This window comes from Ranitomeya imitator, chromosome 10, assembly GCF_032444005.1.
Source record: "Ranitomeya imitator isolate aRanImi1 chromosome 10, aRanImi1.pri, whole genome shotgun sequence".
Lineage (NCBI taxonomy): Eukaryota > Metazoa > Chordata > Amphibia > Anura > Dendrobatidae > Ranitomeya > Ranitomeya imitator.
The window spans coordinates 143,866,465-143,894,325 of NC_091291.1; the positions used below are offsets into that span (position 1 = coordinate 143,866,465).

Sequence of the window (27,861 nt, forward strand, 5' to 3'; positions counted from 1 at the left end):
GGCCAGAGAGGTAGATCTGAGTGTCGTCCGCATACAGATGGTACTGGAAGCCATAGGACTTTATGAGTTGTCCCAGGCCAAGGGTATAGATGGAAAAAAATAGGGGCCCTACGACAGAGCCTTGAGGGACTCCAACTGAGAGAGGGCGGGATGAGGAGGTAGTGTGGGAGTGGGAAACGCTAAATGTGCTGTCGGAAAGGTATGAGGCAATCCAGGACAGGGCAAGGTCTTTGATGCCAAGGGAAGAAAGAATCTGTAGCAGTAGGCAGTGGTCGACTGTGTTGAAAGCAGAGGACAGGTCAAGAAGGAGGAGGATGGAAAACTGTCTGTTAGCTTTGGCTGTAAGTCATTAGTAATTTTGGTCAGGGCAGTTTCGGTGGAGTGGTTTGGGCGGAAACCAGATTGGAGGTTGTCAAGGAGAAAGTTAGATGAGAGGTGGGAGGAAATTTGAGCACGGACATGCTGCTCAAGGAGTTTTGAAGCAAACGGGAGCAGTGATATGGGGCGGTAGCTGGGCATAGTAGTTGGGTCAAGTTTAGTTTTTTTGAGGATGGGTGTGATGGTGGCATGTTTGAAGGCAGAGGGGAAGGTACCAGAAAATAGCGATAGGTTGAAGAGATGGGCTAGGGCTGGAATGAGCATGTTAGTGAGGTTGGGGAGCAGGTGGGAGGGGATGGGGTCAAGTGCACAGGTGGTGAGGTGCGATTTGGAAAAGAGGCGAGTAAGCTCTCCTTCAGTGATGTTGTATAGGGAGGTTATTAGGGAAGGGCAGAGGTCTGGTATATGGGTTGGGGTGATGGAACAGTAAAGGTTTGCCTTGTTTGGTCAATCTTGTTTTTGAAGTAGGTGGCAAAGTCCTCGGAAGAGATGAGGGGAGTTGGAGGTGGCAGTGGTGGGCGGAGGAGGGAGGTAAATGTGCTGAATAGTTGTTTTGGGTTGTAGGATAGTGAAGATACAAGGTTAGTGAAATAGGTCTGTTTAGCAGAGGTGAGGGCTAATTTGAAGTCAAGTGTAGCTTGTTTGAAAGCGGTGAAGACAGAGGCAAGATAAGATCAAAAGATGGGGCTAGGTGTGAGGATAACACATGTCAATATGCAGTCAGAAGATTTTCAGAATGATACAGGAATTAGTCAGGGAAAAAGAAGGAAAGTACCACTTAGAACAGAGGGAGAGAAGTACATGGGATTCAGGGGTGCAGTGGCTATTCCAGAGTAGGAGATCGTTCAGACGTACCAGCACTTAGGAAAGAGGGAGAGAAGTACATATATGGGTGTAAGGCTGTATGAACCTCGTATATGAACGACACCATGATCAGGATGTTCACCACGTCAGGGGGGTTCTTTTAAGTATAAACATTAGTTACATGATCCGCTTATGGAGAAACCTGCTCCTTGTACTCATTGGGTTTAGCTCCTAGCGATTTCAGTGAGCTATAGATCTCTCGATGGGCATCTGGAATATATAATCCTTATATCTCTATCCCTGATCGGTGCCATTATACATAACTTTAAAAGAACAAAGAGTCCCATGCAGTTTCTGTACCAGTTTTGGCTGGTATTAGGCGGGAGGGGGGAATGAGGAGTTTGAGGACCCTGGCATTCGCAGCACAAAGCCATATAAATTCTTCAGTGAATGTGCTGGCTGGTCTCACATTACACTATATAGCAGGGGGGAGGGAGTTGCCTGAAGGCAGAAAGAGAACAACTTTCTAGGCAGAGCTAAAGAGGGGGGTCGGAAAAGCCCACCGCGTGTGTCTGAAAAGCCATGGACCCTTTAGGTATATACTCAAAACATGGCATATTCATATTATCGTGACAGCTAGTAATTTCCCATATATGCTAGTAATACCCCCTATACACTGGTAGTACCCCATATATGCCAGTAATACCCCATATATGCCGGTAATGCCCCATATATGCCAGTAATAATAATAATTATAATAATAATTTTTATATAGCGCCTACATATTCCGCAGCACTTTACAATAAGCGGGGACATGTACAAACAATAAATTCAGTACAAGTTAAGACAATATAAAGAGTGACATTAGGGGTGAGGTCCCTGCTCGCAAGCTTACAATCTACAAGGAAATGGGGGGACACAATAGGTGAAAAGTGCTCGTTATTTCAGGTCAGGCAATTATAATAAATAGGGATTTTCATATAAAGCTGCATGATCCGGTCATCAGCTCGTGTGTTTAAGTGCAATAGTCAAGTATCAAGTGCAGTTATCATGTGCATGGAGGGTGTGGAGACAGATGAATAGTAGGGGGCAGATTCAGAATAATATTTGGAAGGAGGGAACAGGGCAAAGTTAGTTTACTGAGTAGTTGATGTGGTCGGCTTGTTTGAAGAGATGGGTTTTTAAAGCGCGCTTGAATAGGTCGGGGCTAGGTATCAGTCTGATCGTCTGGGGAAGTGCATTCCAGAGAGCTGGCGCAGCACGAGAGAAGTCTTGGAGACGGAGGTGCGAGGTTCGGATTACAGGGGATGTTAGTCTTAGGTCATTTGTAGAACGGAGGGCACGTGTAGGGCGATAGACGGAGATGAGAGAGGAGATATAAGGCGGTGCAGAACTGTGGAGAGATTTGTGGGTGAGAGAGATGAGTTTATACTGGACCCTGTAGCGAATGGGTAGCCAGTGTAAATACCCCCTATATGCTAGTAATAATTACTATACAATAGTAATATCACACGCTCACTAGTAATATCCCATATACGCTAGAAATACCCCCTATACGCTGGCAGTACCCCATATACGCCAGTAATACCCCCTATATACTAGTAATACCCCCTATACAATAGTAATATCCCATATACACTAGTAATACCCCTATGCGCTGGCAGTACCCCATATATGCCAGTAATACCCCATATATGCCAGTAATATCCCCTATAAGCTAGTAATACCTCTATACAATAGTAATATCCCATATACACTAGTAATATCCCCTATACACTGGCAGTACCCTATATACGCCAGTAATACCCCATATACGCCAGTAATATCCCATATATGCTACTAATACACTAGTAATGCCCCATATACGCTAGTAATACCCCCAATATGCTGGCAGTACCACCCATGCGCTTGCAATACCCCCTATATGAAACTTGGGCTGAAAGGTGGCAGATGAGGTTTAACAATGATAAATGTAAGGTTATACACATGGGAAGAAGGAATCAATGTCACCATTACACACTGAATGGGAAACCACTGGGTAAATCTGACAGGGAGAAGGACTTGGGGATCCTAGTTAATGATAAACTTACCTGGAGCAGCCAGTGCCAGGCAGCAGCTGCCAAGGCAAACAGGATCATGGGGTGCATTAAAAGAGGTCTGGATACACATGATGAGAGCATTATACTGCCTCTGTACAAATCCCTAGTTAGACCGCACATGGAGTACTGTGTCCAGTTTTGGGCACCGGTGCTCAGGAAGGATATAATGGAACTAGAGAGAGTACAAAGGAGGGCAACAAAATTAATAAAGGGGATGGGAGAACTACAATACCCAGATAGATTAGCGAAATTAGGATTATTTAGTCTAGAAAAAAGACGACTGAGGGGCGATCTAATAACCATGTATAAGTATATAAGGGGACAATACAAATATCTCGCTGAGGATCTGTTTATACCAAGGAAGGTGACGGGCACAAGGGGGCATTCTTTGCGTCTGGAGGAGAGAAGGTTTTTCCACCAACATAGAAGAGGATTCTTTACTGTTAGGGCAGTGAGAATCTGGAATTGCTTGCCTGAGGAGGTGGTGATGGCGAACTCAGTCGAGGGGTTCAAGAGAGGCCTGGATGTCTTCCTGGAGCAGAACAATATTGTATCATACAATTATTAGGTTCTGTAGAAGGACGTAGATCTGGGGATTTATTATGATGGAATATAGGCTGAACTGGATGGACAAATGTCTTTTTTCGGCCTTACTAACCATGTTACTATGTTAATAATACCCCCTATACGTTAGTAATGCCCCATACACGCTAGTAATGCCCCGTATACGCTAGTAATGCCCCGTATACGCTAGTAATGCCCCATATATGCTAGTGATACCCCTATATGCTGGCAGTACCACTCATGCCCTGGCAATACCCCCTATATGTTAGTAATACCCCCTATACCTTAGTAATGCCCCATACAAGCTAGTAATGCCCTGTATACGCTAGTAATGCCCCATATATGCTAGTAATACCCCCTATACGCTGGTAGTACCCTCCCATATGCTGGCAATACCCCCTATACTCTAGTAATATCCCCTATATGCTAGTATTACCCCATTTACGCTATGTGTGCCCCCCTATGCACTAGTTGCGCCCCACGTATTTTAATACCGCTGCTATTCCTACTGACAGAATCAAGTCTACTGGGACGACTGGTCCCAGCTCAGCATCTTCAGGGCCTCAAAGTACAATGGAGCCCAGGCGGAAGTTCTGATTGGTCGATTGTCAGGAGTGATGGACATGAAGATTTTCTATAAGGGCAAATGGATGGGTAATGTAACAACCCAGATGTCAGTCACTGATCTGTGTAAAATACAGTGGTTGTACCAGCGTCCTATCTGGGGTCTTTAACATACCTGCTGATGGTTTCCCCCACAGGAGTGAATTCTTGTACATCGAACTCTTGCCGTCTCCTGTGTCTGCCCAAGGCCAACAACAGCCGAGTTTGCCGTTGTCCAGAGGGGGTGAAGGAGGAGTCTTCCTCTGCTGGGGAGGCGCAGTGCGAGTGTCCTCATGGTTATCAGCTGAAGAACAAGACCTGTGCCAAGCAAGGTGAGCGCTGAGGCTGAGTGAGGATAGCAAGAACCCCAGAGACCTACCCCATCGCACAGCAAATCACCACCTGACCTCTGGGCCCCACCCACCTGACATTCAGGCCACACCCACCTGACCTCTGGGCCCCACCCACCTGACATTCGGGCCCCTCCCTTTTGACATTCGGGCCCCTCCCTTTTGACATTCGGGCCCCTCCCTTTTGACATTCGGGCCCCTCCCTTTTGACATTCGGGCCCCTCCCTTTTGACATTCGGGCCCCTCCCTTTTGACATTCGGGCCCCTCCCTTTTGACATTCGGGCCCCTCCCTTTTGACATTCGGGCCCCTCCCTTTTAACATTCGGGCCCCTCCCTTTTGACATTCGGGCCCCTCCCTTTTGACATTCGGGCCCCTCCCTTTTGACATTCGGGCCCCTCCCTTTTGACATTCGGGCCCCTCCCTTTTGACATTCGGGCCCCTCCCTTTTGACATTCGGGCCCCTCCCTTTTGACATTCGGGCCCCTCCCTTTTGACATTCGGGCCCCTCCCTTTTGACATTCGGGCCCCTCCCTTTTGACATTCGGGCCCCTCCCTTCTGCAGATATTACCACACAGGGAATAGTGACAAACACCAAAGGGACGAGGAAATAAACACTTCGCTTTCTCTGCTGCAAAGCGTCGCACAGCAGAATAAAGGCACCAGGATAATGAACCCCCAGAAGCACCACTGCACCCAGAGAGCTCCTCACTCACGCCTGGTCACTGAAGATTGCTCTATCACCAACAGTCAGCTGATGCATCAGGTGGCCATTATAGGATGGTGGGAGTGGTCACCACCACGTCAGCTGATGCATCAGGTGACCATTATAGGATGGTGGGAGTGGTCACCACCACGTCAGCTGATGCATCAGGTGACCATTATAGGATGGTGGGAGTGGTCACCACCACGTCAGCTGATGCATCAGGTGGCCATTATAGGATGGTGGGAGTGGTCACCACCACGTCAGCTGATGCATCAGGTGGCCATTATAGGATGGTGGGAGTGGTCACCACCACGTCAGCTGATGCATCAGGTGGCCATTATAGGATGGTGGGAGTGGTCACCACCACGTCAGCTGATGCATCAGGTGGCCATTATAGGATGGTGGGAGTGGTCACCACCACGTCAGCTGATGCATCAGGTGGCCATTATAGGATGGTGGGAGTGGTCACCACCACGTCAGCTGATGCATCAGGTGGCCATTATAGGATGGTGGGAGTGGTCACCACCACGTCAGCTGATGCATCAGGTGACCATTATAGGATGGTGGGAGTGGTCCCCACCACATCAGCTGACCCATCAGTGCGCCCCCCCATCAGTGCAGCAGCCTCGCCGCCATGATGTCTCCTTCCAGGAATCCTTTATCGGTTTGTCTCTTGTGTTCTCTGCAGAGATCTCCTGTCTGCCCAGTCAGTATCGCTGCTCCAACGGGAACTGCATCAACAGCATCTGGCAGTGTGACAACGACAATGACTGCGGGGACATGAGCGATGAGAGGGACTGCCGTGAGTCCTCACCGCCGCCCCCCAGCCTGAAGTGGCTGATAACAGGGAGTAATAGATTGTTGCCTCCTGTCCTACAGTCCCGTTCCCCAGTAATGGCTGATAACGGGGTAATAGCTTGTAGTCTCCTGTCCTACAGTCTCCTCCCCCAGTAATGGCTGATACCAGGGAGTAATAGCTTGTGGTCTCCTGTCCTACGGTCACCTCCCCCAGTAATGGCTGATAACGGGGTAATAGATTGTAGTCTCCTCCCCCAGTAATGGCTGATAACGGGGTAATAGATTGTAGTCTCCTCCCCCAGTAATGGCTGATAACGGGGTAATAGATTGTAGTCTCCTCCCCCAGTAATGGCTGATAACGGGGTAATAGATTGTAGTCTCCTCCCCAGTAATGGCTGATAACGGGGTAATAGATTGTAGTCTCCTCCCCCAGTAATGGCTGATAACAGGGAGTAATAGCTTGTAGTCTCCTGTCCTACAGTCACCTCCCCCCAGTAATGGCTGATAACAGGGAGTAATAGCTTGTAGTCTCCTGTCCTACAGTCACGTCCCCCAGTAATGGCTGATACCAGGGGGTAATAGCTTGTAGTCCCCTTCGTTGCCCGCTGCGCTCATGTAGAGGGGGCTGGCTGCGCGGAGTTGGGGCTTATGATCCGGACTCTGAGAATCTTCCGCTCCCCCCGCGTGCTCGGCGCTCGCTGATCCTCGGCGTTCTCTCTCCTCAGCGACTACGGCCTGTGACCCCGATACGCTGTTCCGCTGTCAGGAGTCGGGGTCCTGCATCCCCCTGTCCTATAAGTGTGACCTGGAGGACGACTGCGGAGATAACAGCGATGAGAGTCATTGTGGTGAGCGGCAGATTCGGGAAGTACAGGGGCCCCGGGGGGGGGGATCCTCTAATATCAAGGGATGGGGGCTAATATTCCTTACAGCTGAGGGTTTGTTGCAGTTGTATCCAATCTATCTGTGCACTCCAGACTGATACTTTCCCTGCACTGATACATTGTAACAAATGACCAGCACAGGAGAGGTTCCTGGATGCAGCGGATGGCGGCGGCCGTGCTTGGATACATTAGATACCTCCCTGACGCGTCTTACCACCTGACTCTTTGCAGAGGCGCATCGGTGTAAAGAGGACGAGTTTAACTGCAGCTCGGGGATGTGCATCCGGCAGTCGTGGGTCTGTGACGGGGACAACGACTGCAGAGACTGGTCTGACGAGTCCAATTGTACAGGTAGGTCCCGGGGGCTGCGGCCATCTGCATTGCTGTACACCCCCCTGAAGGGAATCTCCGCGGTTTATCATCCGGTCGTTGCTGCTGCCAGTCGTCGGCACTGATTCATTCCCCAATGGATCTTTATATCTGCCGGAGCTGCGCTCTCCTGGTACAGAGCTCCGAACCCTCTGCACCATGTAGCACCAACCTTCTGTACACTAGGGGGAGCTGCAGATACGACCCCTCCTGCAGGGTGGTTATTCCGGCAGTATATGCAGGGGGTTGCATGCGAGGGTCCTGCTGAGGGCACAGAGCCGGCTGTCTTGCCAGGGTCAGTGGGTGCAGTAACACTTGTAAGACGTGACGACCTCGGCCACCCTCTTCTCCGCAGCCGTCTCTCACACCTGCGAACCCTCCAGCTTCCAGTGTCACGACAGTCACTGCATCCCCCAGAGATGGGTCTGCGATGGCGACTCCGACTGCCAGGACGGCTCCGATGAGGACCACGCCATCTGCGGTAAGGAGACGAATGCGGGGGTCCGCCATGTGCTGTGTGCGGGGATGTGACTGTGTCCGTGCTGTCACCTGCAGAAAAGAAGTGCAATGGATTCCAGTGCAGAAACGGAACCTGCATCCCGTCCGGGAAACACTGCAACGGGGCGCAGGATTGTTCCGAGGGGGAAGACGAGCAGAACTGCGGTGAGTCCGGCCCCCGGGGGTCCGGCGGTCGTCCATTGGTGGAATACCTGGTAATCACTGTTCCCTGTGCCCGCAGAGCCCCTGTGCACCCGCTACATGGACTTTGTGTGTAAGAACAGGCTGCAGTGTCTGTTCCACATCATGGTATGTGACGGCATCGTGCAGTGTCACGACGGCTCCGATGAGGACCCCGCCTACGCTGGATGTTGTGAGTATTACAGCGCTTCAGTGATGCAGATATTTTACTTTACAGCTGAAGGTTTGTGACAGTGTATCCAGTCTAGTCAATCTTCTGTAACAGCACTGATCCCTCTTCTGTCGGATTGTTACAATGTATCAGGGCAAGTAAAATGCTCCTGTCCGGAGCCCACACAATTGTAACAAACCTGCAGCTGTGAAGTGAATGAGGATTTACATACAGTAATATTCTGTTTTGATGCTTTTTAACAGCTCGAGATCCAGAATTTAAGCAGAACTGCGATTCTCAGAGTTTTTCCTGCCAAAACGGAGTTTGCATCAGCCTGGTGTGGAAGTGCGACGGCATGGACGACTGCGGCGACTACTCGGACGAGGCGAACTGCGGTCAGTCTCCTTCAGACGTGTGCAGGATAACACCTAACACCTAGACACACCGAGAATGACCCCTCCCAGCGCCTGGAAATCACCGTACAGCGTTCGGACAGCCCCCTCCACGATTGCAGGAGGTTCTTTAAGCCTCCTGGTGATGGGGGGACACTGTCATATTCCGTGGGACATAATGGAAGCCGTCTCCTTTGTTCTTTGGTGGTGATACATTTCCATTCTGTGTAGGTGGAGTGCCCTTTAATGTCTGCTGTATTCGCTGCTCCACTATTCACACTGTCTCCTCTGCTGCAGCGAACCCCACGGACACCCCCGCCTGCGCCCGCTACTATCAGTTCCAGTGTGAGAACGGCCACTGTATACCCACCCGGTGGAAATGTGACGGCGAGAACGATTGCGGGGACTGGTCAGACGAGAAGGAGTGCGGAGGTTTGTCTTCTGTCACACGGAAGAAAAATCGTTTTCCTTTTACTCAATGTCGATATAAAGACTTAAACGTTTCTACCTTTAAAATAAAATATTCTTTCCATGGTGAACAGCAACCATTCCTCAGACGACCACACGACCGTCCACCTGCCCGGCCAATCACTTCCGATGCGACAATGGCGTTTGCATCATGAACACGTGGGTGTGTGACGGTTACAAGGACTGTATATACGGCTCTGACGAGGACGGCTGTCCTACTACTGGTATATTATCTACATGTCCCTCTCCCTAATTTGTCCAGAGCGGGGGCTTGGGTGACTGAGTCTGGAGCGGGGGTGCGGGTGACTGTGAGAGACTGAAGCGGGGGTGCGGGTGACTGAGAGTCTGGAGCAGGGTCGTGGGTGACTGTGAGAGTCTGGAGCAGGGTCATGGGTGACTGTGAGAGTCTGGAGCAGGGTCGTGGGTGACTGTGAGAGTCTGGAGCAGGGTCATGGGTGACTGTGAGAGTTTGGAGCTGGGGTGTAGGTGACTGTGAGAGTCCGGGGACGGCTGTCCTACTACTGGTATATTATGTACATGTCCCTCTCCCTAATTTGTCCGGAGCGGGGGCGTGGGTGACTGAGTCTGGAGCGGGGGTGCGGGTGACTGTGAGAGACTGAAGCGGGGGTGCGGGTGACTGAGAGTCTGGAGCAGGGTCGTGGGTGACTGTGAGAGTCTGGAGCTGGGTCGTGGGTGACTGTGAGAGTCTGGAGCAGGGTCGTGGGTGACTGTGAGAGTCTGGAGCAGGGTCATGGGTGACTGTGAGAGTTTGGAGCTGGGGTGTAGGTGACTGTGAGAGTCCGGGGACGGCTGTCCTACTACTGGTATATTATGTACATGTCCCTCTCCCTAATTTGTCCGGAGCGGGGGCGTGGGTGACTGAGTCTGGAGCGGGGGTGCGGGTGACTGTGAGAGACTGAAGCGGGGGTGCGGGTGACTGAGAGTCTGGAGCAGGGTCGTGGGTGACTGTGAGAGTCTGGAGCTGGGTCGTGGGTGACTGTGAGAGTCTGGAGCAGGGTCGTGGGTGACTGTGAGAGTCTGGAGCAGGGTCGTGGGTGACTGTGAGAGTCTGGAGCAGGGTCATGGGTGACTGTGAGAGTTTGGAGCTGGGGTGTAGGTGACTGTGAGAGTCCGGGGACGGCTGTCCTACTACTGGTATATTATGTACATGTCCCTCTCCCTAATTTGTCCGGAGTGGGGGCGCGGGTGACTGAGTCTGGAGCGGGGGTGCGGGTGACTGTGAGTGACTGGAGCGGGGGGGGGAGGGGGGGGTGCAGGTGACTGAGAGTCTGGAGTGGGGGTGTGCGTGACTGTGTGAGTCTGGAGCTGGGTCGTGGGTGACTGTGAGAGTCTGGAGCAGGGTCATGGGTGACTGTGAGAGTCTGGAGCAGGGTCGTGGGTGACTGTGAGAGTCTGGAGCAGGGTCATGGGTGACTGTGAGAGTTTGGAGCTGGGGTGTAGGTGACTGTGAGAGTCCGGGGACGGCTGTCCTACTACTGGTATATTATGTACATGTCCCTCTTCCTAATTTGTCCGGAGCGGGGGTGCGGGTGACTGTGAGAGACTGGAGTGGGGGTGCGGGTGACTGTGAGAGACTGGAGCTGGTGTCCGGGTGACTGAGAGTCTGGAGTGGGGGTGTGCGTGACTGTGAGAGTCTGGAGCGGGGTCGTGGGTGACTGTGAGAGTCTGGAGCGGGGGCATGGGTGACTGTGAGAGTCCGGGGTGCGGATGACTGAGAGTCTGGAGCTGGGGTGTGGGTGACTGAGAGTCTGGAGTGGGGGTGTGCGTGACTGTGAGAGTCTGGAGCTAGGTCGTGGGTGACTGTGAGAGACTGGAGCGGTGGTGCGGGTGACTGAGAGAGTCTGGAGCTTGGGTGCGGGTGACTGTGAGAGTCCGGGGTGCGGGTGACTGTGAGAGTCCGGGGTGCGGGTGACTGTAAGGGTCCGGGGTGCGGGTGACTGTGAGAGTCTGGGGTGCGGATGACTGTGAGAGTCTGGGGTGCAGGTGACTGTGAGAGTCCGGGGTGCAGTTGACTGTGAGAGTCCAGGGTGCGGGTGACTGTGAGAGTCCGGGGTGCGGGTGACTGTGAGAGTCTGGGGTGCGGATGACTGTGAGAGTCTGGGGTGCAGGTGACTGTGAGAGTCCGGGGTGCAGTTGACTGTGAGAGTCCAGGGTGCGGGTGACTGTGAGAGTCCGGGGTGCGGGTGACTGTGAGAGTCCGGGGTGCGGGTGACTGTGAGAGTCCGGGGTGCGGGTGACTGTGAGAGTCCGGGGTGCGGGTGACTGTGAGAGTCCGGGGTGCGGGTGACTGTGAGAGTCCGGGGTGCGGGTGACTGTGAGAGTCCGGGGTGCGGGTGACTGTGAGAGTCCGGGGTGCGGGTGACTGTGAGAGTCCGGGGTGCGGGTGACTGTGAGAGTCCGGGGTGCGGGTGACTGTGAGAGTCCGGGGTGCGGGTGACTGTGAGAGTCCGGGGTGCGGGTGACTGAGAGAGTCCGGGGTGCGGGTGACTGTGAGAGTCCGGGGTGCGGGTGACTGTGAGAGTCCGGGGTGCGGGTGACTGTGAGAGTCCTGGGTGCGGGTGACTGAGAGAGTCCGGGGTGCGGGTGACTGTGAGAGTCCGGGGTGCGGGTGACTGTGAGAGTCCGGGGTGCGGGTGACTGTGAGAGTCCTGGGTGCGGGTGACTGTGAGAGTCCTGGGTGCGGGTGACTGTGAGAGTCCGGGGTGCGGGTGACTGTGAGAGTCCTGGGTCCGGGTGACTGTGAGAGTCATGGGTGCGGGTGACTGTGAGAGTCCGGGGTGCGGGTGACTGTGAGAGTCCGGGGTGCGGGTGACTGAGAGTCCTGGGTGCGGGTGACTGTGAGAGTCCTGGGTGCGGGTGACTGTGAGAGTCCGGGGTGCGGGTGACTGTGAGAGTCCGGGGTGCGGGTGACTGTGAGAGTCCGGGGTGCGGGTGACTGTGAGAGTCCGGGGTGCGGGTGACTGTGAGAGTCCTGGGTGCGGGTGACTGTGAGAGTCCGGGGTGCGGGTGACTGAGTCAATTAGACCTTTTTTGCTCTGTTTTCGGTCTTTCCACTGGCAGCCAACGCCACCTCGCCCAGCTCCACATCACACGACCAATGCAGCAGCTTTGAGTTTGAATGCCAGAAGGGGAAATACTGTGTGCCCAAGTGGAAGCGATGTGACGGCATCACGGACTGCCAGGACGGCACAGATGAGCTTCACTGCCGTAAGTTTGGTATTTCCCTGGTAACGGACAGCACTAGATGTAATTATTATGATAGTGATGGCTGATAACAGAGAGCAGTGGATTGCACGTCCCTGCAGAGCCGGACTGGGCGGTCGCGTTCTTCTGCGGTTACACTGATCCATATTTGCCGCCTCTGCAGCGACTCACAGACCGTCCTCCTGTGTGAACGGTTCCCTGTGCGATGACGGTGAAGCCTGTCTTGCGCTGTCTGACCGCTGCGACGGCTTTCTGGACTGTTCTGACGGCAGCGATGAGAATAACTGCACCGGTAAGTGTCACCTCTCATTTCTAGTCTGTGCTGTCCATAGGTGTCATTTGTTACAATGTGTCGGTGCAGGTGAGCTGTGATTAGATTAGGAAGGAACGACATTGCACATTGTAACAGACTGCAGCTGTCATCAGCACAACAACCAACATTGTTCCCATTCACTTACAGCAAGCCGGCCTCTCGACACTGGTAAAAAAGTGATGCATAAAGTATTTATAATGAAATCTCAAGAAAGCCAGGAAAAAAAATCGCATAAATCTGTGTTGTGACCTCCGCAGCATCATGTCATGACCTAAGACTTCCAGTAATCCAGCACATACAGGCGTCGGATTATTGGACTTTGTGAGCTTGTGTCACCTGACTTGTCCCTTACCTGCTCTAGATGACAACGTGGTCTACAAGGTCCAGAACCTGCAGTGGTCCGCAGACTTCTCCGGCAATATCACCCTGACGTGGGCGCGACCCAAGAGGATGCCGCTGGCGTCCTGCGTCTACAACGTGCTCTACAGGTAAAGCTGCGCCGGCCCATGGATTACACCGGTGTAAGCGTACAATTGTGGGCAAAGTGACGACTTTTATATACTTTCCATCGTTCAACAGAAAAAGTGTAGTAAAAAATTCCATCATGTACAGTTATTTCACAAGGACTGACTCCATGGACTTTTTCTTGCTCCGTACTTTGACACCTTTGTGTGACCTTTGATGGATGAGTTTGGCGTCGTTAGATTGGATAAATATTCCTTCCATACTTTTCTTAAGACGGTTCTCGAGTGTATTGCGGAACAATGAGAGCAAGTGGAGACGATTGATGGAAGGCTGCTACTGCACAATGGCCGCTCGTATGCTCCGCGCCGGTGCGCCTTTCTGTGCCTTGAAGGAAAGAGATGAGAATTTAGACTTAGTCTCAAGAAACTGAACTACGAGGCTCCAGGATGGTCAGTATGTCGTGATCTCAAAGTTCTCCTCAGAAAGGAGGATACACGAAGTGCCCATGTTATTGTGCGAATGGCGCAGCCCGATAGGACTCCGCACTGGACCACAAAAGATGGCCGAGGACAAATGGGCGACCTGGACTCAACAGCAGGTTCCACTGATCCCACTAAAGTCCTCGTGCCACCGCTCCACATTAACCTCGGCCGATGAAGCAGTTTGTGAACACGACCGAACGCAGGAGAGACATTTAGGTGCTTGTGTGCCAGGTCTCGGCAAAACCAAAGGAAGGGATTGTTGTGGGTCTGGATATTCGGAAACTCGTGAAGGGCGACGTGTTCGAAACAAAAAATGAAAGCTGCTGAGAAACGGGCTCGCGATTCTATTAAAGACTTTGTGAAGACATTTCTAGGCGGCAACAAAAGTCCAAAATTGAAGTCCATGGTGGAGAAGATGCCGAGACGCTTCAGGGCCTTGGGTTGTCTGATAAATGTGAAGTTACGTTCTTTACTTTCTGAAAACCTTGGTGCTGATAGCGAAGAACATGGAGAAAGATTTCATCAGGAGATCAAGGAGATGGAACAATGATACCAAGGTAGATGGATCGTGAACATGAAGGTGGACTACAGCTGGACGCTTCACAGAGAAGATCGCAGGCCTTCTGTAAGAGAGCGGGAAAGGCACAGGATTAATATCCAGTAAATATGCCGAATGAACGGTCAATACATTATATATAATAATCTGATACAGGAAAGATATATATCTCGGTACAGTGTTAGCCAGTAGATAGAAAAATATTTAGAACTAGATGGTGGCCCGATTCTAATGCATCGGGTATTCTAGAATATGCATGTAGTTTATTTATGAAGATTCTAGAATAATACATTGAATACACAGGATTCGGCCGGCAGGGCGCGACCAATTAGCGAAGTGTGGTTCAAATTCTGCGCCAATTCGCGGGCGGACTGCGACGGTCTCAGTGGGCCCCCCCTCTTTAACACATACCACGATTCATGATGCACAGATACAGCAGAGAAATATAGCACAGCCAAGTAGCATACAGCCCACGTAATATATAGCACAGCCACGTGGTATATAGCACAGCCACGTGGTATATAGCACAGCCACGTAGTATATTGCCCAATCACGTAGTATATTGCACAGCCACGTAGGATATAACACAGCCCACTTAGTATATAACACAGCTACGTAGTATATAGCACAGCTACGTAGTATATAGCACAGCCACGTAGCATATAACAGCCCACGTAGTATATAACACAGCCACGTAGTATATAGCAGAGCCACGTAGTATATAACACAGCCATGTAGTATATAGCACAGCGACGTGGTATATAGCACAGCTACGTAGTATATTGCCCACCCACGTAGTATATAGCATAGCCACGTAGTATATAGCACAGGCCACGTAGTATATAGCACAGCCCACGTGGTATACAGCACAGCCACGTTGTATATTGCACAGCCAAGTAGCATACAGCCCACGTAGTATATAGCACAGCCACGTGGTATATAGCACAGCCACGTAGTATATAGCACAGCCACGTAGTATATTGCACAGCCAAGTAGCATACAGCCCACGTAGTATATAGCACAGCCACATTGTATATAGCACAGCCACGTAGTATATTGCACAGCCACGTAGTATATAACACAGCCCACTTAGTATATAACACAGCTACATAGTATATAGCACAGCTACGTAGTATATAGCACAGCCACGTAGTATATAACAGCCCACGTAGTATATAACACAGACACGTAGTATATAGCAGAGCCACGTAGTATATAACACAGCCATGTAGTATATAGCACAGGCACGTGGTATATAGCACAGCTACGTAGTATATTGCCCACCCACGTAGTATATTGCCCACCCACGTAGTATATAGCACAGCCACGTAGTATATAGCAGAGCCACGTAGTATATAACACAGCCACGGAGTTTATAGCAGAGCCACGTAGTATATTGCCCAGCCACATAGTATACAGTACAGCCACGTAGTATATAGCCCACCCACATAGTATATAGCATAGCCACGTAGTATATAGCACAGGCCACGTAGTATATAGCACAGCCCACGTGGTATATAGCACAGCCCACTTAGTATATAACACAGCTACGTAGTATAGAACAGCCCACGTAGTATATAGCAGAGCCACGTAGTATATAACACAGCCACGTAGTATATAGCACAGCCGCGTAGTATATAACACAGCCACGTAGTATATAGCACAGCCACGTAGTATATAGCAGAGCCACGTAGTATATTGCACAGACACGTAGTATATAACACAGCCACGTAGTATATAGCAGAGCCACGTAGAAGAAAGGAAAAGGGAATATCCAGCACGTCCATCCAGTGTAAGTAAAATATCCAAAATTTATTGAAGCATTTTAAAAAACAATATTAAAAAAGAGAGTTCGAGACTACACAGGTCTCTTCATCAGGTATATAGTCTAGATTAGTCTCTGCCTGATGAAGAGACCTGTGTAGTCTTGAAAGCTGCAATTTGTTACCATCTTTTCAGTTCGCCATTAAAAGGTATCAACCACTGAGGACTCTCAATTCTAAATATAATATTCTGTACTTTTTTGGCTACAATAGAGTTTTCTTGTTCATCTCTTGTACATAATGTCTCACGTTTTGTGCAAAATCCATATGTGATGGTTAAAAATAGATGTGTAAAGGAAGACATATGAGCGCCTTGTATCATCCTCTCATGGCTGACTGATGCTCACCACATAGCGCTCTGCATCATTCGCACGTTACGCTCTGCGTCAATCCCACTTAGCACGCTGCATCATTCGCACGTTACGCTCTGCGTCAGTCCCCATAACGCTCTGCATCATTCGCATGTCACGCTCTGCGTCAATCCCACGTAATGTAACACTCTGCATCAGTCCCACGTAACGCTGCATCAGTCCCCACGTAATGTAACGCTCTGCATCAGTCCCCATAACGCCCTGCATCAGTCCCACGTAGCGCTCTGCGTCAGTCCCCATTACGCTCTGCATCATTCGCATGTCACGCTCTGCGTCAATCCCACGTAATGTAACACTCTGCATCAGTCCCACGTAACGCTGCATCAGTCCACATAACGCTCTGCATGACTCCCACGTAGCACTCTGCATCAGTCCCACATAACGCTCTGCGTCAGTCCCCACGTAACGTAACGCTCTGCATCAGTCCCCATAACGCTCTGCATCAGTCCCACGTAGCGCTCTGCATCAGTCCCACGTAACTCTATCAGTCCCACGTAGCGCTTTGCATCAGTCCCACGTAACGCTCTGCATCAGTCCCACGTAGCGCTCGGCATCAGTCCCACATAACGTAACGCTCTGCATCAGTCCCCATAACGCTCTGCATCAGTCCCACGTAGCGCTCTGCATCAGTCCCACGTAGCGCTCGGCATCAGTCCCACGTAACTCTATCAGTCCCACGTAGCGCTTTGCATCAGTCCCACGTAACGCTCTGCATCAGTCCCACGTAGCGCTCGGCATCAGTCCCACATAACGTAACGCTCTGCATCAGTCCCCATAACGCTCTGCATCAGTCCCACGTAGCGCTCTGCATAAGTCCCATGTAGCGCTCTGCATGAGTCCCATGTAGCGCTCTGCATGAGTCCCACGTAGCGCTCTGCATGAGTCCCACGTAGAGCTCTGCGTCAGTCCCACGTAGCGCTCTGCGTCAGTCCCACGTAGCGCTCTGCGTCAGTCCCACTTAACTGTGTATCAGTCCCACGTAACGCTCTGCATGAGTCCCACGTAACGCTCTGCATGAGTCCCACGTAGCGCTCTGCGTCAGTCCCACGTAGCGCTCTGCGTCAGTCCCACGTAGCGCTCTGCGTCAGTCCCACGTAGCGCTCTGCGTCAGTCCCACGTAGCGCTCTGCGTCAGTCCCACGTAGCGCTCTGCGTCAGTCCCACGTAGCGCTCTGCATCAGTCCCACGTAACGCTGAGCCCCATGACAAACACATCCCCAGCTCAGACGCATGCACAGCACTGGGTGCCTCCTAGTGGCAGTTCACTGGTACTGCATCTCCTTACCACATCGTTTCTTCCCATCTTTGTGTCTCCCGTGTCTGCAGGGCTATCGGGGAAAGCACATGGAAAATTCTGGAAACTCAAAGCAGCAAGACAGTCTGCATATTAAAGATCCTTAAACCGGACACGACGTATCAGGTGAAGGTCCAGGTGCAATGTCTGCGCAAGGTGCACAACAGCAATGACCTGATCACCCTCCGCACCCCTGAAGGACGTAAGTATCGCCCTGCTCACATGATGGCACACAGGCCGTCATATAAATGTTACGGTGCTGCACTTCTTGCCTGTCCACCATGCTTCATACTGCAGTTCTGCTCAGATTTGCACAAGCTCTGGAGCCATAGAAAGACGTAATAAATATAAACCACCAGTGAGATTATTAGAAAACATCACTGAGACAGGGGGAGCTCGCAGTGCGACTTTAATCCATGTATCCAGGAAGGTTGCTTCACTATTATCGTTTTCTCTCTCTAGTCCCTGGGCAGCCTCAGCTGCGGCAGCTGGACCTGAATAAGAACCTTCCGTCCACCATCATTTGTTGCTGGTCTCCTCCTGCAAACCCTAATGGGTTAATTCGGGAATATGTGGTGAGCATATGGGCTGATCAGAGGATCGTCATGTCTTTGCTGCCACCTGCTGGTAGAGGTGCAATACTGCACGCTATATACGATTAATTGCTCGCTGCTTCCTCCAGGTGGAGTACAGTACAAACACTTCCACGGGTTGGTCGTCATTCAGTACGCAGGACCTCTGCTATAACATCCACTATACCGAAGCCAGAACCTTGTACACGCTGCGGGTGAGTGCTGCCAGCGTTACTACGGCTCTGCTATATTTGGGCTCTTCCATTAACAAGACTCCCAGTAATTACTGTGAAGTGACCGGACAGGTCAGACGGCGTTGTCTGCGCGCTCTCCGGATGGGTCAGACGGCGTTGTGACTGGCGTGCTCAGGATGGGTCAGACAGTGTTGTGACCGGCGCTCTCAGGATGGGTTAGACGGCGTTGTGACCGGCGCTCTCAGGATGGAACAGACGGCGTTGTGACCGGCGCTCTCCGGATGGGTCAGACGGCGTTGTGACCGGCGTTCTTTCAGGATGGGTCAGACGGCGTTGTGACCGGCGCTCTCAGGATGGGTTAGACGGCGTTGTGACCGGCGCTCTCAGGATGGAACAGACGGCGTTGTGACCGGCGCTCTCCGGATGGGACAGACGGCGTTGTGACCGGCGTTCTTTCAGGATGGGTCAGACGGCGTTGTGACCGGCGCTCTCAGGATGGGTCAGACAGCGTTGTGACCAGCGTGCCCTCAGGATGGGTCAGACAGCGTTGTGACCGGCGCTCTCAGGATGGGTCAGACAGCGTTGTGACCGGTGTGCCCTCAGGATGGGTCAGACGGCGTTGTGACCGGCGTTCTTTCAGGATGGGTCAGACGGCGTTGTGACCGGCGCTCTCAGGATGGGTCAGACAGCGTTGTGACCAGCGTGCCCTCAGGATGGGTCAGACAGCGTTGTGACCGGCGCTCTCAGGATGGGTCAGACAGCGTTGTGACCGGTGTGCCCTCAGGATGGGTCAGACGGCGTTGTGACCGGCGTTCTTTCAGGATGGGTCAGACGGCGTTGTGACCGGCGCTCTCAGGATGGGTCAGACAGCGTTGTGACCAGCGTGCCCTCAGGATGGCTCAGACAGCGTTGTGACCGGCGCTCTCAGGATGGGTCAGACAGCGTTGTGACCGGCGCTCTCAGGATGGGTCAGACAGCGTTGTGACCGGTGTGCCCTCAGGATGGGTCAGACGGCGTTGTGACCGGTGTGCCCTCAGGATGGGTCAGACGGCGTTGTGACCGGCGTGCTTTCAGGATGGGTCAGACGGTGTTGTGACTGGCGCTTTCAGGATGGGTCAGACGGCGTTGTGACCGGCTTTCTCAGGATGGGACAGACGGCGTTGTGACTGACGCTCTCCGGATGGGTCAGACGGCGTTGTGACCGGCGCTATCAGGATGGGTCAGACTGCGTTGTGACTGGCGCTCTCAGGATGGGTCAGACGGCGTTGTGACCGGCGCTCTCAGGATGGGTCAGACGGCGTTGTGACTGACACTCTCAGGATGAGACAGACGGCGTTGTGACCGGTGCTCTCAGGATGGGTCAGACGGCGTTGTGACTGGCGCTCTCAGGATGGGTTAGACGGCGTTGTGACTGGAGCTCTCAGGATGGGTCAGACGGCGTTGTGACTGACACTCTCAGGATGAGACAGACGGCGTTGTGACCGGTGCTCTCAGGATGGGTCAGGCGGCGTTGACTGGCGCGCTCTCAGGATGGGTTAGACAGTGTTGTGACTGGCGCGCTCTCAGTATGGGTCAGACGGCATTGTGACTGATGCTCTCTGGATGGGACAGACGGCGTTGTGACTGACGCTCTCAGGATGGGACAGACGGCGTTGTGACCGGCGCTCTCAGAATGGGTTAGACAGTGTTGTGACTGGCGCGCTCTCAGGATGGGTCAGACGGCGTTGTGACTGGCGCTCTCAGGATGGGACAGACGGCGTTGTGACCGGCGCTCTCAGGATGGGTCAGACAGCGTTGTGACTGACACTCTCAGGATGGGACAGACGGCGTTGTGACCGGCGCTCTCCGAATGGGTCAGACGGCGTTGTGACCGGTGCTCTCAGGATGAGACAATAAAGGCACAGATGATTGGCCTCGGGGAGACCAAAACATCCAACACCGCGGAGACACCATCACGTGTTTCTCAACTCAGTGATTCCAGAACACTGCCCCCATCCCTTATGGGAAATATGCAGATGCATGTAAAGAAGCTGCGGAGACACCATCACGTGTTTCTCGACACAAGCAGTGAATAGCCAGGCCTTTCCCCGGGAAGGAACAACCACGGGAAGGGCAGCATCCTATGAAGGAAAGCCACCTATGCCAAGCATGGTATCCATCCACAGACAGCTGTTTCGGTGTGTTTGCCCCTCATCAGTGTGGAGTAGGAATCTGGCTGTTAGGAGCAGTGCCTAGTAAAAAGGCTATAAAGGCACAGATGATTGGCCTCGGGGAGACCAAAACATCCAACACCGCGGAGACACCATCACGTGTTTCTCAACTCAGTGATTCCAGAACACTGCCCCCATCCCTTATGGGAAATATGCAGATGCATGTAAAGAAGCTGCGGAGACACCATCACGTGTTTCTCGACGCAAGCAGTGAATAGCCAGGCCTTTCCTTCATAGGATGCTGCCCTTCCCGTGGTTGTTCCTTCCCAGGGAAAGGCCTGGCTATTCACTGCTTGCGTCGAGAAACACGTGATGGTGTCTCCGCAGCTTCTTTACATGCATCTGCATATTTCCCATAAGGGATGGGGGCAGTGTTCTGGAATCACTGCGTTGAGAAACACGTGATGGTGTCTCCGCGGTGTTGGATGTTTTGGTCTCCCCAAGGCCAATCATCTGTGCCTTTATAGCCTTTTTACTAGGCACTGCTCCTAATAGCCAGATTCCTACTCCACACTGATGAGGGGCAAACACCCCGAAACAGCTGTCTGTGGATGGACAGGATAGGACAGACGGCGTTGTGACTGACACACTCAGGATGGGACAGACGGCGTTGTGACTGACACTCTCAGGATGGGACAGACGGCGTTGTGACTGACGCTCTCAGGATGGGTCAGACGGCGTTGTGACCGGCGCTCTCAGGATGGGACAGATAGCGTTGTGACTGACGCTCTCAGGATGGGTCAGACGGCGTTGTGACTGACGCTCTCAGGATGGGACAGACGGCGTTGTGACTGACGCTCTCAGGATGGGTCAGACGGCGTTGTGACTGACGCTCTCAGGATGGGACAGATGGCGTTGTGACTGGCGCGCTCTCAGGATGGGTCAGACGGCGTTGTGACTGGCGCTCTCAGGATGGGACAGACGGCGTTGTGACCGGCGCTCTCAGGATGGGTCAGACAGCGTTGTGACTGACACTCTCAGGATGGGACAGACGGCGTTGGATGTTTTGGTCTCCCCAAGGCCAATCATCTGTGCCTTTATAGCCTTTTTACTAGGCACTGCTCCTAATAGCCAGATTCCTACTCCACACTGATGAGGGGCAAACACCCCGAAACAGCTGTCTGTGGATGGACAGGATGGGACAGACGGCGTTGTGACTGACACACTCAGGATGGGACAGACGGCGTTGTGACTGACACTCTCAGGATGGGACAGACGGCGTTGTGACTGACGCTCTCAGGATGGGTCAGACGGCGTTGTGACTGACGCTCTCAGGATGGGTCAGACGGCGTTGTGACTGACGCTCTCAGGATGGGACAGACGGCGTTGTGACTGACGCTCTCAGGATGGGTTAGACGGCGTTGTGACTGACGCTCTCAGGATGGGACAGACGGTGTTGTGACTGGCGCTCTCCGGATGGGACAGACGGCGTTGTGACTGACGCTCTCAGGATGGGACAGACGGTGTTGTGACTGGCGCTCTCCGGATGGGACAGACGGCGTTGTGACTGACGCTCTCAGGATGGGACAGACGGTGTTGTGACTGGCGCTCTCAGGATGGGACAGACGGCGTTGTGACCGGCGCTCTCCGGATGGGACAGACGGCGTTGTGACCGGCGCTCTCCGGATGGGACAGACGGCGTTGTGACTGACGCTCTCAGGATGGGTCAGACGGCGTTGTGATTGGCGCTCTCAGGATGGGACAGACGGCGTTGTGATTGGCGCTCTCAGGATGGGACAGACGGCGTTGTGACTGACACTCTCAGGATGGGACAGACGACGTTGTGACTGACACTCTCAGGATGGGACAGACGGCGTTGTGACCGGCGCTCTCCGGATGGGACAGACGGCGTTGTGACCGGCGCTCTCCGGATGGGACAGACGGCGTTGTGACTGACGCTCTCAGGATGGGTCAGACGGCGTTGTGATTGGCGCTCTCAGGATGGGACAGACGGCGTTGTGACCGGCGCTCTCCGGATGGGACAGACGGCGTTGTGACTGACGCTCTCAGGATGGGTCAGACGGCGTTGTGATTGGCGCTCTCCGGATGGGTCAGACGTCATCAGATTAGTCTCGTAGCAGTAATTTAGTAACTCTTCTGTAATTCCCGTTGTTTCAGGTGGCCGCTGTCACTAGCCGGGGGGCCGGGGAATGGAGCAGCATCAAATCTATCAGCACCGCAAAAGGTAACTGCCGAGATGTAGGGGGTCCGTCCATCTTCTGCTGCATTGTACACCATAGACATACCCAGCCATAGGGGGCCGGTGTACTTACAGGTGTCCTCCTATTTGTTTCTGATAGTTGTCCCTCCTCCAACCATTAAAATTCAGACAATTAAAGAGGATTCGGTGGCGTTTACACTGAGGGACGACTCTGATGTTTTGGTGAGTCGAATCCTGGGACAGAGACAGAAAAATGTGTCCTGCACTGACACGTTCAGCCTCCGCACCCCTCCGTCCTGCTTCCCCCGCACCCCTCCGTCCTGCTTCCCCTGCACCCGTCCGTTGTGCCTCCCCCCACCCTCCGTTGTGCCTCCCCCACCCCTCCGTTATGCCTCCCCCGCACCCCTCCGTCGTGCCTCCCCCGCACCCGTCCGTTGTGCCTCCACCACCCCTCCGTTGTGCTCCCCCCACCCTCCGTTATGCCTCCCCCACACCCCTCCGTTATGTCTCCACCTTTTCCTGCCTCTTTACAGTGTCACACATGTGAATTGTTTTTCAGATGACGGGTTATACGGTGACTTTATCCTGGGAGTTTGATTCTCATATTCAGGAGAGAAGAACGTTACAGTTTGATGGACGAAGTGTCTCACAGACAGGTGAAAGTCACGTCCTCTAATGTAATATATGTGCACTGTGACTGCACCTGCAGAATAGTGAGTGCAGCTCTGGAGTATAATACAGGATGTAACTCAGGATCAGTAATGTAATGTATGTACATAGTGACTGCACCAGCAGAATAGTGAGTGCAGCTCTGGAGTATAATACAGGATGTAACTCAGGATCAGTAATGTAATGTATGTACACAGTGACTGCACCAGCAGAACAGTGAGTGCAGCTCTGGGGTATAATACAGGATGTAACTCAGGATCAGTAATGTAATGTATGTACACAGTGACTGCACCAGCAGAATAGTGAGTGCAGCTCTGGAGTATAATACAGGATGTAACTCAGGATCAGTAATGTAATGTATGTACATAGTGACTGCACCAGCAGAATAGTGAGTGCAGCTCTGGGGTATAATACAGGATGTAACTCAGGATCAGTAATGTAATGTATGTACATAGTGACTGCACCAGCAGAACAGTGAGTGCAGCTCTGGGGTATAATACAGGCTTTAGCTGATTTGGGCTCTTGATAACCTGCTCTGTGCACTGATTCCTTCCTCGCTTTGTCTTATTCTCCCCTTTGTCGTTTTTTCTCAGTGACGAACCTGACGTCGCACACAGAGTACGAGATTTCGGCCTGGGCGCAGTCGTCTTACGGTGAGAGCTCTGTGGCATTTGAGCACTTTACCACGAAAGGAACAAGACCAGAAGTCCCGAGTCTGAAAGCAAAAGTAATTAACCAGACGGCAGTGGAGTGCAGCTGGGTGGGCAGCAGGAATGTGGTAAGAGGCTCTTCTGTTTTATGTCTTACCCTCCAATCACAGCCCGAGCTGCATTCATAATTCTGCTGGGCACACCATAGACGTCATCATGGGAGTGTAGATCAATCTAATGGACTGTGCGTGGTGTAGTGCATCAGCCACCAGCAGGGAGCAGCAGAGGGGCAGGAAGCTGCAGATTTACAAGTGCAGCTTTGGCTGTGAGTAGAGGAGAATAGATATGGGGCCGAGGCCTCAGTAACATTGCTCCTGATCTCTCACGTCCAGACGTACGGGGTGTATTACGCCACGTCATTCTCCGAGCTGCATAGGAATCCGCTGAACGTCACGACCAGCCTCCACGACGTGACCATCCGTGTGAGCAGAGACGAGCAGTACTTGTTCCTGGTGAGGAGACCTAGCGCCGCGCTGCGCAGCTGGAGCCTGTTATTGTGGGTCCTGACATTACGGCGTCTCTTGTCAGGTGCGGGTCACATCCCCGTATCAGGGACCCCCGTCAGACTATGCTGTGGTCAAGATGATTCCCGACAACCGGCTGCCGCCTCGCCATCTTCACGCCGTCCAGGTGGAGAAAACCTTTGTGGTCATGAAGTGGGAATCACCGTACGATTCACCGGACAGTGAGCTGGTGAGTGATCGCCCCGTGTGACCCGCGTGCGCCTGCTCGGACTGTGTATTCAGCACCGCGCTCAGGATCTCCGCTTGCTGTCTGTAGATGCAGGCATTATTTTTTACATTTATAGGTTAGAAACCTGAACATACCGAGCACTCACATAGCTGCAATCCGTTACAATGTGTCAGTGGAGGTCACAGCAAGCAGCCTGCAGTTAGGACAGGAGCTGATCTGTGCTGGTGATGTGTTTAGTCCTCAGCGGACTGGCTGCGCTGACACACTGTAACGAACCTGTGAGCCTCCCTCATTCATATTCAGCAAGCAGAGAGTCTACCTTATAACGGTCATCGGTGGGAGCGTCCAGTCCGCGGCGCGCGCTCAGGATACCGCTATATTCCAGGCGTACATCGTCTCCATGAAAGATTTAATAATGAAGACAGAGAAGAGTTACAAAGTGAACACTCGGAACAGCACCGTGGAGTTCAGGATCGGAAACCTGGAGCCCGGGGGGAAATACAGCGCCATCGTCCAGCTGCGGAACATGAGCAAAGAGGCCAGCGCCAAAGTCAGCACAGGTGAGAGAACGCCAGGACGTGACTGCGAGACGGAGCCTGCACCCTCCCCGACAGACCCGAGTGACCGCAGCGCTCCCTATGTAACCGGAAAAGACCCAAAGTCTCCCGCTGACTCCACTTCTTCTACACTTGTCCTCAGTTCCTCTGTCTGCTCCAGAAGCCTTGAAGCTCATCTTTGAGAAAGATCACGTTCTCCTATTCTGGAAGAGTTTAGCACTAAGAGAAAAATACTTCAACGAGTCCAGAGTAAGTATACAATACTCCAGAGCTGCACTCATTATTCTGCTGGTGCAGTCACTGTGTACATACATTACATTACTGATCCTGAGTTACATCCTGTATTATACCTCAGAGCTGCACTCACTATTCTGCTGGTGCAGTCACTGTGTACATACATTACATTACTGATCCTGAGTTACATCCTGTATTATCCTCCAGAGCTGCACTCACTATTCTGCTGGTGCAGTCACTGTGTGCATACATTACATTACTGATCCTGAGTTACATCCTGTATTATACTCCAGAGCTGCACTCACTATTCTGCTGGTGCAGTCACTGTGTACATACATTACTGATCCTGAGTTACATCCTGTATTATACCCCGAGCTGCACTCACTATTCTGCTGGTGTAGTCACTGTGTACATACATTACTGATCCTGAGTTACATCCTGTATTATACCCCAGAGCTGCACTCACTATTCTGCTGGTGCAGTCACTGTGTACATACATTACATTACTGATCCTGAGTTACCTCCTGTATTATACCCCAGAGCTGCACTCACTATTCTGCTTGTGCAGTCACTGTGTACATACATTACTGATCCTGAGTTACCTCCTGTATTATACCCCAGAGCTGCACTCACTATTCTGCTGGTGCAGTCACTGTGTACATACATTACATTACTGATCCTGAGTTACATCCTGTATTATACTCCAGAGCTGCACTCACTATTCTGCTGGTGCAGTCACTGTGTACATACATTACATTACTGATCCTGAGTTACCTCCTGTATTATACTCCAGAGCTGCACTCACTATTCTGCTGGTGCAGTCACTGTGTACATACATTACATTACTGATCCTGAGTTACATCCTGTATTATACTCCAGAGCTGCACTCACTATTCTGCTGGTGCAGTCACTGTGTACATACATTACATTACTGATCCTGAGTTACCTCCTGTATTATACTCCAGAGCTGCACTCACTATTCTGCTGGTGCAGTCACTGTGTGCATACATTACATTACTGATCCTGAGTTACATCCTGTGTTATACCCCAGAGCTGCACTCACTATTCTGCTGGTGCAGTCACTGTGTACATACATTACATTACTGATCCTGAGTTACCTCCTGTATTATACTCCAGAGCTGCACTCACTATTCTGCTGGTGCAGTCACTGTGTACATACATTACATTACTGATCCTGAGTTCCATCCTGTATTATACCCCAGAGCTGCACTCACTATTCTGCTGGTGCAGTCACTGTGTACATACATTACATTACTGATCCTGAGTTACCTCCTGTATTATACTCCAGAGCTGCACTCACTATTCTGCTGGTGCAGTCACTGTGTACATACATTACATTACTGATCCTGAGTTACATCCTGTATTATACCCCAGAGCTGCACTCACTATTCTGCTGGTGCAGTCACTGTGTACATACATTACATTACTGATCCTGAGTTACATCCCGTATTATACTCCAGAGCTGCACTCACTATTCTGCTGGTGCAGTCACTGTGTGCATACATTACATTACTGATCCTGAGTTACATCCCGTATTATACCCCAGAGCTGCACTCACTATTCTGCTGGTGCTGTCACTGTGTACATACATTACATTACTGATCCTGAGTTACATCCCGTATTATACCCCAGAGCTGCACTCGCTATTCTGCTGGTGCAGTCACTGTGTACATACATTACATTACTGATCCTGTATTATACCCCAGAGCTGCACTCACTGTTCTGCCATACTCTCCTGGTGCAGGGTTATGAAGTGCACATGTTTGACAGCTCCAGGAACCTCTCCTTTCCTCTGGGAAACACATCTGAGAACTTCTTTACGATTTCTGACCTGAGACTTGGTCACAGTTACACGTTCAGCGTCCAGGCGCGGTGTCTGTACAGCGGTCAGATCTGCGGGGAGCCGGCGTTGCTTCTCTATGACCATCTTGGCACAGGTGAGATCTCTGCTGCTGGTTAATCTCTTCACTACCACTGCTTGCTTTCATTGAATGGTTTTCCTCCATTCCATATGTTGTTTATTCTTCTGATTGTCGGCACAGTTCTT

The 27,861-nt window shown here is 52.0% G+C and overlaps 1 protein-coding gene across 1 annotated transcript in view; it reads left to right on the forward strand.

Moving 5' to 3' along the window:
• SORL1 (sortilin related receptor 1) overlaps window positions 1–27,861 on the forward strand; it is a 64,913-nt gene that overhangs the window by 30,066 nt on the left and 6,986 nt on the right. The window contains exons 21-46 of the mRNA XM_069741147.1: window positions 4,361–4,499; window positions 4,607–4,780; window positions 6,193–6,306; window positions 7,028–7,150; window positions 7,418–7,537; window positions 7,911–8,036; window positions 8,111–8,218; window positions 8,295–8,426; window positions 8,669–8,800; window positions 9,095–9,229; window positions 9,340–9,489; window positions 12,347–12,493; window positions 12,654–12,782; window positions 13,165–13,291; window positions 17,826–17,995; window positions 18,256–18,368; window positions 18,476–18,580; window positions 22,888–22,954; window positions 23,070–23,152; window positions 23,490–23,586; window positions 24,193–24,377; window positions 24,642–24,761; window positions 24,838–25,002; window positions 25,388–25,562; window positions 25,702–25,808; window positions 27,559–27,751. Coding sequence (XP_069597248.1) covers window positions 4,361–4,499; window positions 4,607–4,780; window positions 6,193–6,306; window positions 7,028–7,150; window positions 7,418–7,537; window positions 7,911–8,036; window positions 8,111–8,218; window positions 8,295–8,426; window positions 8,669–8,800; window positions 9,095–9,229; window positions 9,340–9,489; window positions 12,347–12,493; window positions 12,654–12,782; window positions 13,165–13,291; window positions 17,826–17,995; window positions 18,256–18,368; window positions 18,476–18,580; window positions 22,888–22,954; window positions 23,070–23,152; window positions 23,490–23,586; window positions 24,193–24,377; window positions 24,642–24,761; window positions 24,838–25,002; window positions 25,388–25,562; window positions 25,702–25,808; window positions 27,559–27,751 — 3,436 coding nt within the window. The remainder of the gene's footprint in view (window positions 1–4,360; window positions 4,500–4,606; window positions 4,781–6,192; window positions 6,307–7,027; window positions 7,151–7,417; window positions 7,538–7,910; window positions 8,037–8,110; window positions 8,219–8,294; window positions 8,427–8,668; window positions 8,801–9,094; window positions 9,230–9,339; window positions 9,490–12,346; window positions 12,494–12,653; window positions 12,783–13,164; window positions 13,292–17,825; window positions 17,996–18,255; window positions 18,369–18,475; window positions 18,581–22,887; window positions 22,955–23,069; window positions 23,153–23,489; window positions 23,587–24,192; window positions 24,378–24,641; window positions 24,762–24,837; window positions 25,003–25,387; window positions 25,563–25,701; window positions 25,809–27,558; window positions 27,752–27,861) is intronic.